Source organism: Crocodylus siamensis, chromosome 1, assembly GCF_052110815.1.
Source record: "Crocodylus siamensis isolate JL-2025a chromosome 1, ASM5211081v1, whole genome shotgun sequence".
NCBI classification, from domain to species: domain Eukaryota; kingdom Metazoa; phylum Chordata; order Crocodylia; family Crocodylidae; genus Crocodylus; species Crocodylus siamensis.
In genome coordinates, this window is record NC_143395.1 from 256047452 (window position 1) to 256061567 (window position 14116).

Below are 14116 nucleotides of genomic sequence, written 5' to 3' on the forward strand. Positions count from 1 at the left end.
ATTGAGCAATCAGAAACCTGCCTGAGGTGTAGAGGATTGTTGGTTGTAGCTGTGTTGTTATAAGGACTTAAGCAGACAAAGTTCTCTGGGTAGACATACTATCTTTTATTCGGCCAACTAAATAGTCCAAATAGTTGGTCTAAGAAAAGATAGCATGCCAACCAAAGAACCTTGTCTGCCCGAGGTGTAGAGTAATTCTTCTATCCTATCCTATCTCAACCACTGTTTAAATGTGTTAATAGGAGCCTCAAACTAACTGTGTCTTCTCAATTTTTGGGCTGCTATGGGAGACAAAGCACTCCAAGCACCCTGACCAGTTATAAAATACAGTGCACACAGTCGAACAGAAGCAGAACAGGTATGAGTAAATGCAACCAGTATTAATAAGGTTATATATAAAGGTGAAAGCAGGCTGTTTCTGAAGGAAGTTTCTGAAGGGCTTAAGTAGTACTTTTCATACTGATCCAAGTGATATGGAAAAATGACTAGTGCTATTTGCATGAATTTCAACAGCTACATGTCCTACTCATTGGTATTGCCTTAAACTACTTTATTATAATATGCACTACACTATCTCTTTGTAAGCCTGCAACTAGAAGGTGAAACTACAGCAAACAGCTCTTCAAACAACACTGCATCCAATAGATTATTTGTGACAAGCATAAGACACTCTGAGCTGTGCTAAAACTTCAACTAAATAAAATATTTAATATTCCACATTTAACTTAAAAATACTGTAGCTAGCTGATTATCCAGAAAGCCAATTGTCTGGAAAGCTTTTTATTAACGTGATCATTAGCCCACAGTTGGGTTTTGTTTGCTGGTGGCAACCAGACATTGTTTACTAGTGCTCTGAGATTTTAACACATTACAAACTATGTTTGTTTATTGTTAGTTGTAATATTTGCTGTAGCATACAATAATTATAGTTTTGAACAATTCATACTGTGGTGATTATCCAGACTGATGTATTATCAGCTTTCTACTGTATTTTAATTTTTCTATTCAAATGCATAGTAATGATACTCAAGACTAGTCAGAGCTAGATTCATAAGTTAAAACTGCTATTCTTACTTGTTGCTACATATCCCAGTTGAGGAATCAAATGCTCATCAGCACAGTTCTCCCTTCCAGGTACCAATCTCTGGTATTTTGTTGGGTGAGGGTTTCCATCCACATCTACTAAGAATGGAGGGGGCATGAGATGAGGAGCCTGTTGAGTCTGCTCATCTAGGACATAATTGTTAGAGTCTCGAATCAGTGGTCGGTAGTCAGTGTGGAAGAACATCTGATCAGGAATCTAGAAAGAAATGAAGCTTGTATGTTGTCAACTTGAAAAAAATGCTAAAGAATTTGAATGTAGAGGCAAATTATGCTAAGCATTAACCTCAAATTACTCAAAAAGTATACAGGGGAGTTCTCACAAGGAAAAAGAACAAAGCTACTAGCACAAGTCACTTTGGATTTGTGATATATTCTTGGTATACTCTTCATAGAAGGAACTGCTGGCAAGCAATTACATGTATTCAGTACATACTTCAGGAAAGAGGCACAGAGATTGCAATCCTGTATAAAGTAAAACTGCCATACTAAAAGGAAAGCGTCTAAAAAGCCAAAGTTCCACATGTCCATTACTTTATTATAAATATTTTTCAGAAAAATGTTGCTGTTTCCAATGTAAAAAGGACAGTTAAGTGCTGAAACAAGTTAAGCTAAGTTACTTCTTGATCATGATTTTTTTTCCATTAAAAATAAAAGGCTCTGCATGTCAAACTAAATTACATGCATGCAACTTTTTAAATAAGTGTAACAGCTTAGTTGTCTACAAAAACGTAGAACCTTTGCTCTTGACTGTAACAGGCAAGAAAATAACTAGTTTCACTTCCAGATTTCAGGCTAAGCATATCAGGTTATAAAAACGGTAAAAACCCAACAAATAAGCAAACAAACCCTTCAACAAGTGATGCGGAACCTCCTTTGCCATTTTTACAAAAACATTTTTGGTGTAGAATTTTACTTTACAAAAGTTCACAGAAGTTCTTAGGAGAGAATGCTTATGTGCTCAAATATTAAGTACAATCACTATGTGAATTTTAGTAATGCTATTTTAAAAAAAAGCTGCTATCATCATCATGATCAACTGAAACAAACTTACCTTCTCATAAGGTTTACTACATCCAAAACCAAATATCAATAAATGTCCATGAGAATCTGTACATGCAAAATGCTGTCCATCTGGTGAAAACTTGCAGTCAAAAACAGCACCATGTCCCTGGCCTTCAATCTAGATTGAAGGGGGAGAGGAAACAAACTCAAAAGCAAGTTTTGTCAGAAGAAAATGCACAAAAACAACCCTAACCTCCAAACCACCAAAACAAGCAACACCCACAGTTTTAGCCAAACTTTGATTATCAAAGGCTTATTTAAACAATCATGTTCCAACTACCACATCCTAGTTATGGTGCAAAAAATTCTTCTGTTGTTATTTCAGTTCATTTTATTTTGCATTTCCCTTGACACGATAATCATTGCCTTGGGTTTGCACCTAGCTCTGCACTGGCAAGCTCTGACACCTGAAGCCCGAAAGTTTTACCCATACAGACCTGATTAAAGATCTGAGCTCCAGAAACACAACCACTACCATAACATTCATTTTCCATATAAAGAGAAGAATAAAAATTTCAGGTGTGGACAAAATATACCCTCATCACCCCTGTAAAAGGGGAGGCGGTTCAGAAGTGCACATCAGCTGTTATGAACTATAACACAACTTTGCACAGGCCTGTAAGAGATGCAAGTTAAGTAAACAGTCCTTATCTCTAACCCCGATTCATTCAGAGTTCAAGTTAAGATTAGCAAAATTGTTTTATCTGCATTATTCCTCTATACAACACTTATATCACAATCGCTTACATATCAGTATCCTTTGGTATAGATCATCTTTATTTTGGTCTATATTAATATTCTTCCTAAGACTTTATTATATGTAAATTATTCTTAGTATAAGTAAAAGGAATGCAATATATAGCTTACCAAATTATTTCAGATAAGATGATAACAACACTCTTGAAAAGTTCCACCTTGCCAAAGTCAGGAATCTGTAACCAACTATTTACTTAATCATCTAGGCTGCTTACAGAAGTAAAAAAAAAAAAAAAAAGCAGCGTTTTACTTTAAACTCAGCACTTCCGTGCGAAGCCAAGCACATATCCAAGAAGAACTGCATTAGTTGGACTCAACTTGCCTGATGTCTATATAGATCAGGCACTTTAGTGGGGCTTTTTTGGCACTTTTATCTAATAGCCGATTCAAATGATAAATGAACCAGAAAGGCCCATTGAAGTGGCTAATCTATACAGACACCGTGGAGCCGGGTCGAATTAATGCGCTGCTTCTTCTGGTAAAGCACGTTTTATAGGGTTTTTTTGGTTTTTAACATTGGTAAGGAGTCCTGTAGTATAAGATCTTAATTTTAAAAGGTCTATAGTTACTTCATAGCCTTAAGTAATTTGAGCTACAACTGCTCAAAAGAGCCTGCTTTCTTTAAGAAAAGAAACTGCTATGTTGAAACCAGTGGACAAACATATGACTGCATTCTGAAAATGGAAGATAAAAGTACAATAAATTAAAACTTGCTTGGCCTTACCATGTTAAAATAGTGTTTAGTTTTGCTGCCTTTTGTAATATCCCATATAAAGATGTTACCATCATGCCCTGCAGACAACATAATCCTTGAATCAAAGGGATGGGTCTCCAACACAAATACTTCATCTGTATGTCCCTGTTATTCAAAAGTGATTATTCATAACTGCATATTCAAACACAGAAGTACCTATACTTTCACAAGTTAATAATTGGCACCCTACTAAGCATGAAGAGAGTACTCAAATCTTGCTTCATCTCCCTAAACTCAGTCTATTAGGGGACCTCCTAAGCCCTTATGACTGTCACTGGAAATGAGATCTTATGATGCCATAATCCTGCATGGCTGGAATGTGAAGATAGGGAACCTGTGCCACAGAAGTGACAAACAGGCTAGATAGTAAAAATGTCCAGCGAACCAAAAAAGATCATACTATTTTTGGAAAACAAAACATCTAGCTCAGGGTTGTTACACATACTGCCAGCTGAATCTGGCCCACAAACTTTTGCCCCAGTTCTGGCTGCGATAAGCAACCTTCACACAGTGGCAGTCATGTCATGTGCCTAGGCAAGACCAGAAAAGGCACTGAAGCCCCAGCAATACCACAGCTTGTCACTGAAGTGACAGCCAAGCACACACCTGGGCAAGAGCTACAGCACTGGAGACCTAGCAGCAGCACTGTGGGAAGAAGCCGGAGGTTACAGGGACTTGGCTGTCACCACAGGAAGCAGCTGTAGTGAAGCTCTTGTCCAGGTGGCTGGCTGTAGCTTCAGAAAAAGTTACAGCAAAGCTGCTTGAGCTCTCACCAGCCTGGCCCAGGCAGTACTGCAGGAAGCAGCCCAGCGTTATGGCTCATTCTCAGTAACAGCCAAGCACCCGGGAAGTAAGCCTCTTCTTGATAGGTCCATACTGTCCAGATTAGACCGTGCATGCAGTGGATCTGGCATGGCGGGGGGGGGAGGGGGAGGGAAATAGGGGGTGAATATTTGTGGGCTCAATCTGGCTTTGCACCACTCATCAGGCCTACAGGGCCAGACAGATTTGAAACACTGATCTAGATTCAGGAAGTAGTGTTAAAAAAGAAACAAAAAACAATCCCCCTCCCCAGGGAATTTGATGCACCTTCTGAAAATGACCATGAAGAGCACCAAACTGGGAAGCGTGGTTATCAAGGGAAAAAAAAAGAGAAAAAAAAAGCCTCAAGCTTTTCCATATTTCACTGGAAAGACAAGTCTAATGTTGCTTTCATACCTAGGCAGGGGTTTGATTTTTATGTTTTTGTTTTGCGTTTTTTTGGGCTGGGGCAGGGGGGAAGGCATAATTAACTTTCAGACAAATCAGGCTTAAGTAACCCTTTCAGCAGGCAAATATCACTAGAATTTTAAAAAAAGAAAAGCAAGTAAGATAAGTACATACCACTAAATCATGAAGCAGCTGCCCAGTATAAGAATTCCAAACTTTGAGTAGGTGATTATTCACAGCAGTAACAACAAAGTCATCATTTTGATTCCAAGCTATCATTGTCACTTTGGGCTTCATAAATTTATCTTCCTCTGAACATGAATCATTGCTTAAAAAAAAAGTTGTACCATTAAAATTAAGCATTTGGTTCAACATCCAGATACAAAAATTAAACTGTCTTCCAATGCTAAGAACCTGAAAAAAAAACTGAATTAAAGATTAATATTCAGACTTACTTTGCTCACTAAAATTTGGTATTTCCATAGCACTGTGAACAAAATTGAGAACAGCTTAAATCTTAAGTCTGAACTATACATTAACCAACCCAAAAAGAGAATCATGAAACTATAACTGTGTATATCTAATTTTAAAGGAAAACAGTTTTAAGTTTAAAATATTAGTGAGCATGTTAAAGAACTGATAAACAACAGACTACATCGTGGTCATGGTCAGATGTCTGGCTTTTTTTGCTACTTTAACAGGCCAGCTATATGAAAATGACACAATAGAATTCTAATACAATAACAACTACTATTTTTACCTGAATTTAAGATGACCTTGAATTTAAGACAACCCCCATCACTAGATTCTGGACACACCAAATTATAAATTGGTTATAAATTAAATACATTTAGAACCTATGTACTGGGGGAGATTCAGCTTAAATTTGCCCTCCCCACCCTCTCATGGCCGTGGCAATAAAAAGCAGCAGGAGTGCAGACAATGGGGAAAGCGAAGCAGAGGGAACAGGCAAGGAAGAAAAGCCCCTTCACCACTTGCCGCCTCCTTCTGCTGCTTTACCTGTGGCTCTAAGCACAGGTAGAACCCCCAAGCCATTCCTCCCCCTTGTTGCAAAGAGCAGCTGTGCTGGGAGCCCAGCTCAGCAGGCACAGATTCCTCCTTTCCTGCCCTGCTCCCTTCCCTCCTCCCCTGCTGCTCTGCCTATGCTTGGGCTAGCAGGTGAGACTGGAGGAAGGAACGGAGCAAGGAATAGAGGAATCTGCAAACTGCAAGCTGGGCTCCAGACAGCTGCTTGCTGCAGGCTGAAGCAGGAATAGCTCTGGACTTCCCCCATGTCTGCCACAGCTGAGTCCTACTGCTCCAGTTGCATGCTGTGGGCAGCAGTCATGCAGGAACCTATAGCCAGCTGGAGACCGCAGCAGCAGCAGCATGCTGATTCCTCCTTCCCAGCCTGACTCTGTGCCAGAAAGGGAGGAGAGGGGAGAGGAGCTGGGCAGGGAGCAAAGCTGGAAGCAGGAATCTTCATGCTGCTGCTGTTGTCCCTGCCTCAGCTGGGATCCTGCACAGCTTTTCTTCACAACTCCCAAAGGGAGCAGAGAGATATTCTGTTCTAAGATGAGGCTTTGTTTTCATGATGAATGTGGAGGAAAAGCCTCATCCTGGAATCAAGTGATTAAATCTCCTAAGAATCAAGGCTAGCTAGATCATCAGTTCTTAGGTGTCTATAGGCTGACAGGCTTTTAAGTTTACACTGCTGTCATGTACCCCTACCATTCTATGCTATGGATGATAATTACAAAAATAGGTAACTAACACTGTATCACTACAATCACACTATTGTAGCTGCCACTGATCACCCCAGTCTGAATCCAGTAAGGGCAGGGTAAGTTTCATATCTCTGTTCTAAAGCTGGCAAACACCCCCAGAGGTACAAGTATCCTAATTTGACAAATACTGAACTAGTAACATACCAAGAGCCCTGGGGATGTGGAAGTCTCAACCTTCCCTAAAATGTGATTCCAAAAAAATGGAAAAATAAAGTACAAAAGCAGAACATTGCTGAAATCACTCAGGTGCTCCTTACTTCAATCTGCACATGTAAATATCTAGAGACTTGAGGTGGTTATGGGGGATAAAGGCTAAAATGAAGCAACTTAAATCTGCTGCATTTACATTTTTTTGAGGACAGAAAAACTCTGATAAAGATTTTTTTTAATGCATTTAATCAGAAACGAAGTCTCATTTGGACTCCAACTCAAATTAAAAACGGACTTAAGATTCAGGATTTCCAGGCTGAAACTCTGGGAGCTGTTTTTAATGTAACAATTGCCGGGTGAAAACTAGTTAGAGTATTTGTAACAAAAGGTTAAATGTCTGTGTTATTTAAGGCAAATCATATGAGTCAATGTTAAAACATCTGGTAGGAGTAGTCTGTATACATTACAGGAAAGGTATCAGATGCTGAGGTTTCAGTGAATAAGTACTGTGTTCCTTATAACTGATCTATGTCTTCAGAAGAAGAAGAAAAAAAGAGAGTTCTCTCCATTTGTCTAATGATAATATAAATGAGCATTTTTACATTAATAGATGCAGAAATGAAATTAATCATGTCTTTGGAATGTCACATAACTCCCTCATAAAAAGGGTACATCGCTTCAAGATGTTCTCATTAGAGCTGTTTCAACTCCATTCTAAGCAGGCATGTCAATTCTTTCAAATTAATAGGAGACATTTAACCTACCCTGGTAATTTATCAGCCATATCCAATAAAATGCTCCTCCATTCTGTTTGCTGAAAGCGCCAGATGCGTGCTGTTCCATCTCTGCTGCCACTTATGAACCTTGGAGTAATTTTAAAAGGCATTATCTATTAAGATATTCACAGTATTTCTACTTAAAAGCACAACCATTCAGAGCTCTGTGCCTAAACGCATAGTTAATTAAAAAAATATACAACACTGAATGACAATCAAATTATGAAATCCTTCTAGTCCATGCAGGAGTACCACCCACTCAGCTCAGCCACCTTTGCCAGAGAAAGCCTAGGGCAAAGAAAGCTTGATATAGTATGAGCTGAGAGTCAACCAGGCTTGGAACAGACAAAACAGAGAAGCAAGTTTCTGAGTTAAAGCACTTTTCAGAAAAGGCTTTTCTCAGCTCCCTCCTATTTACATCAGAACGCTCAGCTCAAACTTCTTAATTTAATCTATTCTCATCAGACACTGAAAAGACAGTTTAATATGGCCAGGATGCAATTATTTTCTAACTTTATAGATCAAAAACAGTATTTTAAACTGCACAGGGAAATAAGTTATGACATTTAGATTAAGGAGTGCAGGCAAAAATATACCCTTCATGGAAAGTATTGCTAAAGAAGATACTGAATTTTTCACTAGATAAGTGAAGTGGTACTAATTAAGCAGCTTCCCCAGGTAGACGCGGGCTGTAAAAATTCTACACAAAGTGCCCAGGGACCAGGATTACTGTGAAAAAGTCAAATTCAAAAGAAAAGCTTCAACCTCGAGGCCAAATGAAGGTTAAGAAAACATTTAGTCAGCTACCTGGGCCTCCAGTGACAGGATAAAATAAAATAAATACAAAGTCACAGATGCAGCTTACAGTTCCAACTGCAAATTCACCATAAGAAGTGAAGAACACTTTTAATTCTTTCCTGCTTTCCGTTCCTGATCAAATACCTTGAGAAATCAGAATGGTTCACTAAAGGCAGTAGCAAACTAAAGCAGCTGACCAGACAATGATGCAATGTAAAACAGTTCACTCCAAACAGAATGGTTTCTTAGATTGAAAGGTCTGGTACAGTGATGGCATCTAAGGGCGCGTGAAGATGAACACACACATGCAGTATGCGGCACCACAGGCCCGTCCGTGGCGTTGCAAACCACACAAGCTGCATAGGTAGGCCTTTGCTGCACTGCTAATTTGCAGTGCAGCAAGTTTTTGACGCTGGAAGATTCCGGCGTCAAAAAAAAACAAACCATGCCTGAAAAAAGCAGGGCAACGCATGTGGTGGCAGTGTGCGCCACCCAAAACCAGAGCCTGGTCAGCTGGAGACCTACTCCGGCTGCCAGCCAGGCTCAACACACCAGATTCCTGCCACTGGAGCCCCCAGGACTCTATGTAATGCTGCTGGGGCCTCCCACACCCCACCCAGAGCAACCTGCCGTGCACCAGAGCGCATGTGCATGAGTGTTCAGCAGGGATAAGCAGCAGTAGCACAACTAGGTACTGCTGCTATTCGTCCCCAGGGAAACGCATGTGCATGCTCATCTGGACGTGCCTTAGGTATCTGTACAAAACAAGCTACGTGAGGATCCACATTCTTTGAGGGCCTCCAACTACTGTGGTAATACAAGTAATAATTTCCCCTGATATATTAGACAAAAAGAGGGGTTTCCCAATGGATGAAAAGCAAGAAGTAAGCACCTAGCAACTGACAGGCAAAAGGTAGGGAGTACTGGATCTGGCATGAAGGGCAAGTGGGAGGTCCATGGACCTGACCTGACCTGCAGGGCTAACCCAGCATCACTTATTCAAGCTGTAGACCACTCATCTGGCTAACAGGGCCAGATAAGTTTGACACCACTGACTTAAATCTATGGATGTTATCACTGACTTAATCCTGCTTTTTTTTTTTTTTTAAAATGTCAGTGCTGGTTACTTTTCAAAAGTAATACTTTCCCATGAATGAAATTTCAGATAATACAAACAGACACTAACAGAAACCAAAAACACACAACTGAAACTTCAGAACTGCTCTGTTTTATTCCATGCTGTATCATTCCATTTCTAGTTATGTTGGATTTTCTTACTGAAGAATGCCAGATGAGAGCAATTGTAAGGTGCTGTAAAGTTAAAAACCATCACCCATTTATATTCAGTCTTGGAACATACCTATCACCATTATTAGAAAACTGGATGCTGTCAACTTTGTCCTGTAAAAGAAGTTTTAAACAGTATGTTAGAAGTTTGGAAGGGAAGAATTAGTTTTTTCGATGCCCTAAAAGAAATTTAGTTTTCATTAAAGAAATAAAAATAGCCTCCTTTATATACAATGAAGGCAGAACAGGGCAGTAGGGTAAACAGCTGTCACCTATGAAAGCTTATTCCTCTCTGAGTTAGCTGCTAAGATGTCTTCTGACATAACTAACTACCTCTTTCCTTACATATACACAACATAAATGTACAGGCAGAAAAAAAAGCACTGTTTATATCACATTGAACTATACCTTTTTCATCAAACTGCACCATATCAGAATATGACACAGCATGCTACCAGTTTTGCATAGCAAAATTTTTGATCCTAAACTGTAACTGCATGATTAACAGAGCCATTCACAAAGACTTTAAAGAACATTCATGGTTTTCATAAAAATTTATACTGCAGTTTTTCAAAGAACGGTGCATTTAAACTCATCACAATATTGTCTAGTAAGTGCACTATATAAAATGCTGGACTTAACTAGTGAGTAATTTCCCCATCGGCAACCTGGCATTTAACAAGTTCTACTTACAGCCAGTTAAAATCTAAAGCAGGGGTGGGCAAAATACAGCCTGTAAGCTAGATCTGGCCCAACAAATGATTTTATCTGGCCTGCAGCTACTCCTGCGAAGGAAAATTGTATCCAGCTAACAGCCACCCTGGCTACTGGTGCCTCTCTCGCCCTTCTCCCTTCCCCATTCCCATGCCAAAGCGAACTGAAACAGCAGCAGACACTCCCTTCACTGGCCCAGTCTGCCTGTCCTGCCCCACTGTACATTCCAAGACAGGGGGTGCTGAGCTCCTGGTCAGGCTCCTGTCTAGTGAGGCTGTCTGAGCACAGCTCCAACCCTGTGGGAATTTGCAGACCAAACAGCATGGCCCCTACTGAATTGAAGCTCAGGTAAGGTTCTCGCCACTGGCAGGGGACAGGGTACAGGGGAAAAAGGGCCAGGAGCTGCAGGTTATCTGTGCTCTGTCAGATTAGGACCTGGTAGGGGTACAGGCACCACTAAAGTAGTGCTACATTGTGTTCCCATGTGCCACTTCAGGCTGCCCATGTGCCACTTCAGGCTGCCCCACATGGATGCACCCGGAGTGGCTGGTGCAGTTTCTGCCTGACCCAGAGTCCCCAGCACATGGCCAAGCTGGACAGGAGCTGCTCCAGCTGCACCCATGTGGCCCAAGGCAGTCCACAGGAACAGCGTGGCACACACAGTATGGCTGTATGCTAGGGACAGGGTATAAGGAGAAAGAGAGAACAAAGGTTAGGTTCCCCTAACCCGGGGTGGGCAATTATTTGGGCGGGAGGGGGCCAGTTAGGGAGTTTTGGTAAGCTGTTGCAGGAGGGTGGAGGGGGCAGGGGGGTGACCCAGCCCACAACAGCTCACTAAAATTCCTTAAGTAGCCCTCCAGCCCATCCCTGATCTAGAGGGATCTGTTACTAGAGCAAAATTTTACTTGTGCATTACAGATAGACAGAATATTAACTATTCAATTATCATCAAGGTAAAAAAACAGCAGTAGAGTAGATAGAGCCTAGAATGACCAGAGGCATTATCTATTTTTGCTACACTTCATCATACATAGTTAAAATGAAGAACTTGCTGAACAAAGTAAATAAGCTGAAATAGTTGGAAATTGGGATAGAAGGATTATGAGAAGACTATTTTGAATGCTAATAACTCTTGGAAGTCTTCACAGTTATAAGATAAACTGTGACTGTCATATCCCTGACAACTTCATATGCACTCTGCCCACTAACCCATCACCACAAAGACCCAGTCTTAACATTCCAAACTTCTGAGCAGCCTTAGTCTTTAAAAATAAAACAGGCAAAAGAAGTGCTCTCCTTCTCAGCCCAAATATGGAATCCATCTCACAAACCACATTGGCCAATGGCCCAGCAGAAGCACTTCCCTGTTCTACACCAGCACTAAGTTTAAGGTATTCCATCTAGCAATCCAGATTCAGAAACAAGAACTTACTCCCTGAACTTGTAAACACTTCTTACTTTTGAAAGCAGGCAATAAAAGCTTTCTAAAAGCACAACATCACAAAAATAGTTACCCTTACTAGCTATGAAATAGAGAAGCTTTTAATATATTCTTTACCTTGTATAGGCCTGTACAGCTAGACTTATGGTGTTAAAAAGAGTTTTACTTCATAGATGAGGGATATATAAAAGTTTTTAAAAACTACAGAATCTGTTTTCTGAAGGATGTGGTATAGACAATGCACAAAAACTTAATGCAGGGGTGTCATACTTATCTGCCCAGATTGGGGAGGGGCATATAAATGGTCTGTGGGCTGGATCAGGCCTACAGTGCTGGAGCCAATACACAGGGTCAGCCTAGGGCAGGCACCACATGCAGCCTGGGCCCTGGACTGGCCCTGTGTGCTACTTTCAGCATGCATACTGGCTCCAGCCTCACGTGTCACATGGGGTAGGTCCTGGGCAAGTACTGCACACAGTACATAGGGCCCGACTGGGGCACTATACCAGCTCTGCGCCCTGGCTCCAGAACGTAGGGCTGCTCTACTGATCTGATCCAAACCAGCCCCAGACCCAGTGTAGGCTGGTACTGCATGCTGCACACACCCCAGAATGGCACAGTGTGCTACATGCTACACCTGTTGGCTCTAGTGCTTGCATCCAGTGCAACTCATGCCAGACAGGCTCTGTGCACCACAGCAGGGCCAGCTCATTCTGCATTCAGTAACACTGTAGGACACATGAATAGGGCTCTGCAGGCTCGATCCCTGACAATGTATTAATACTTTATTGTATAACCATGCTAAATTCATATTTTTAATACCTTTGTACTATGCCATTACGTATTACCACTCTACATCCAAAAAAAACTTGCATGGCATGTAAAATAAGAAATGGGAAGTATAGTTGATGGTCTTTGCTCCCTAATGCTATTTATTTTTCCTTATTATGAAAATAACAGAAGCGAAAGAATTATGGGCCTCATAGCTGATGAGAAACAGAGACAAGGGCAAAGTTACCAGTTATAAGAATCAAAGGGGAGTCTCAAAAAACAAAAAAAACAAAAAAAAGAAATCTTGTTATGGGCAAGGATCTAAGAGGCCCAATTTTCATTTATACTAAGTCCTTACTACACTGTTCTGAAAATTTTAAATATAATTTCCACTCACTTCAAAGACTTTTGCATTTCCAGGGTTATACAGAGCACAAACATAAAAAGGATTTTTTTCCTTTTAAAGCAAGGAACAATAGAACGAGGCACAACAAAAGCTAAAGAAGAAAACATTTAGGGTATAGACAAACATATGTTTTAGCCTCTTAAATGGGGAAGACGACCTGCTGTTTGGACACATGAATAAAGTGTTATAACCTAAATAGAATATCTGCATGAGCCTTATAAAATATGGCAATATAGCTCAATTCATTCAATCCTGGATGAAGCAGGGTTAAAAGCTGGAATCGATTTGCTATGCTTGTGTAACTACAAGGTCATGCAGACACACAACTCTACTCTAAAAGCTTGTATTGGTATTCTTTAATAGTTGTGCAGGTGTTAACTTCTGGCTAATATTTAGACAAATGTAACAGGAAGATCAGGCAAAGCAATAAACCTTGGGAGCCATTACGATAGATCAGCGGTTCCCAACCCAAATGAAAATTGCAGGGGGCAATGCCAGTGGCGCCACATACAAAGGATGAGCCGCGCCGCATGCCAGGAGTTCCTCCACTCCTGTGCTGCCACACTCCGCTCCCAGCAGCGGGTCACAGCAAAAAAAGGTTGGGAACCACTGCTGTGGATATTCAAAACATTACATAAAACATAAATTGAGCTACTGCTGGAAAGAGCAAGCTGTCTTGTTTTCTTAGTCTGACTCTTTTTATTTAGTAAGCTGCCTATTTATAATAGAGGTATATTGTAAAAAAAAGAAATCCAAAAAAACTGTACTTCTGTCATCCAAGATAGTCACTACATTTTGAGTAATAGCACAAAGTATTGCAAGATCAAGTTCTTAAGGGATAAATACAATCATTTTATTAGGTGTATATACTACTGTACCATAAACAGAAAAACATGTTTTAGTATCTAACACTACAATGCAGTACAAAACAGTCCTGGAAGTTAGTCACTGAGTAGTAGACTAGTGCCCCAAATTGACACTAGTATACAAGATTTTAACCAGTAAGCTTTTTTAAAGACAACCAGTAGTAAAATGCTACTGGAAATGATACAAGGAAAACCAACTGTTTTTGAACCAGCAATCTTAGTTCTATTTAAAAAT

General features: G+C 40.4%; 1 protein-coding gene across 2 annotated transcripts in view; it reads right to left on the reverse strand.

Moving 5' to 3' along the window:
- The window catches only part of BRWD1 (bromodomain and WD repeat domain containing 1), a 93881-nt gene that overhangs the window by 58726 nt on the left and 21039 nt on the right, over positions 1 to 14116 (reverse strand). For both annotated transcript variants that reach the window (XM_090060855.1, XM_090060866.1), the window contains exons 12-17: positions 9757 to 9797; positions 7587 to 7685; positions 5060 to 5213; positions 3647 to 3781; positions 2156 to 2284; positions 1075 to 1300 (exon numbers count right to left, since the gene is read on the reverse strand). In XM_090060855.1, the coding sequence (XP_089916981.1) occupies positions 1075 to 1300; positions 2156 to 2284; positions 3647 to 3781; positions 5060 to 5213; positions 7587 to 7685; positions 9757 to 9797 (784 nt within the window). The remainder of the gene's footprint in view (positions 1 to 1074; positions 1301 to 2155; positions 2285 to 3646; positions 3782 to 5059; positions 5214 to 7586; positions 7686 to 9756; positions 9798 to 14116) is intronic.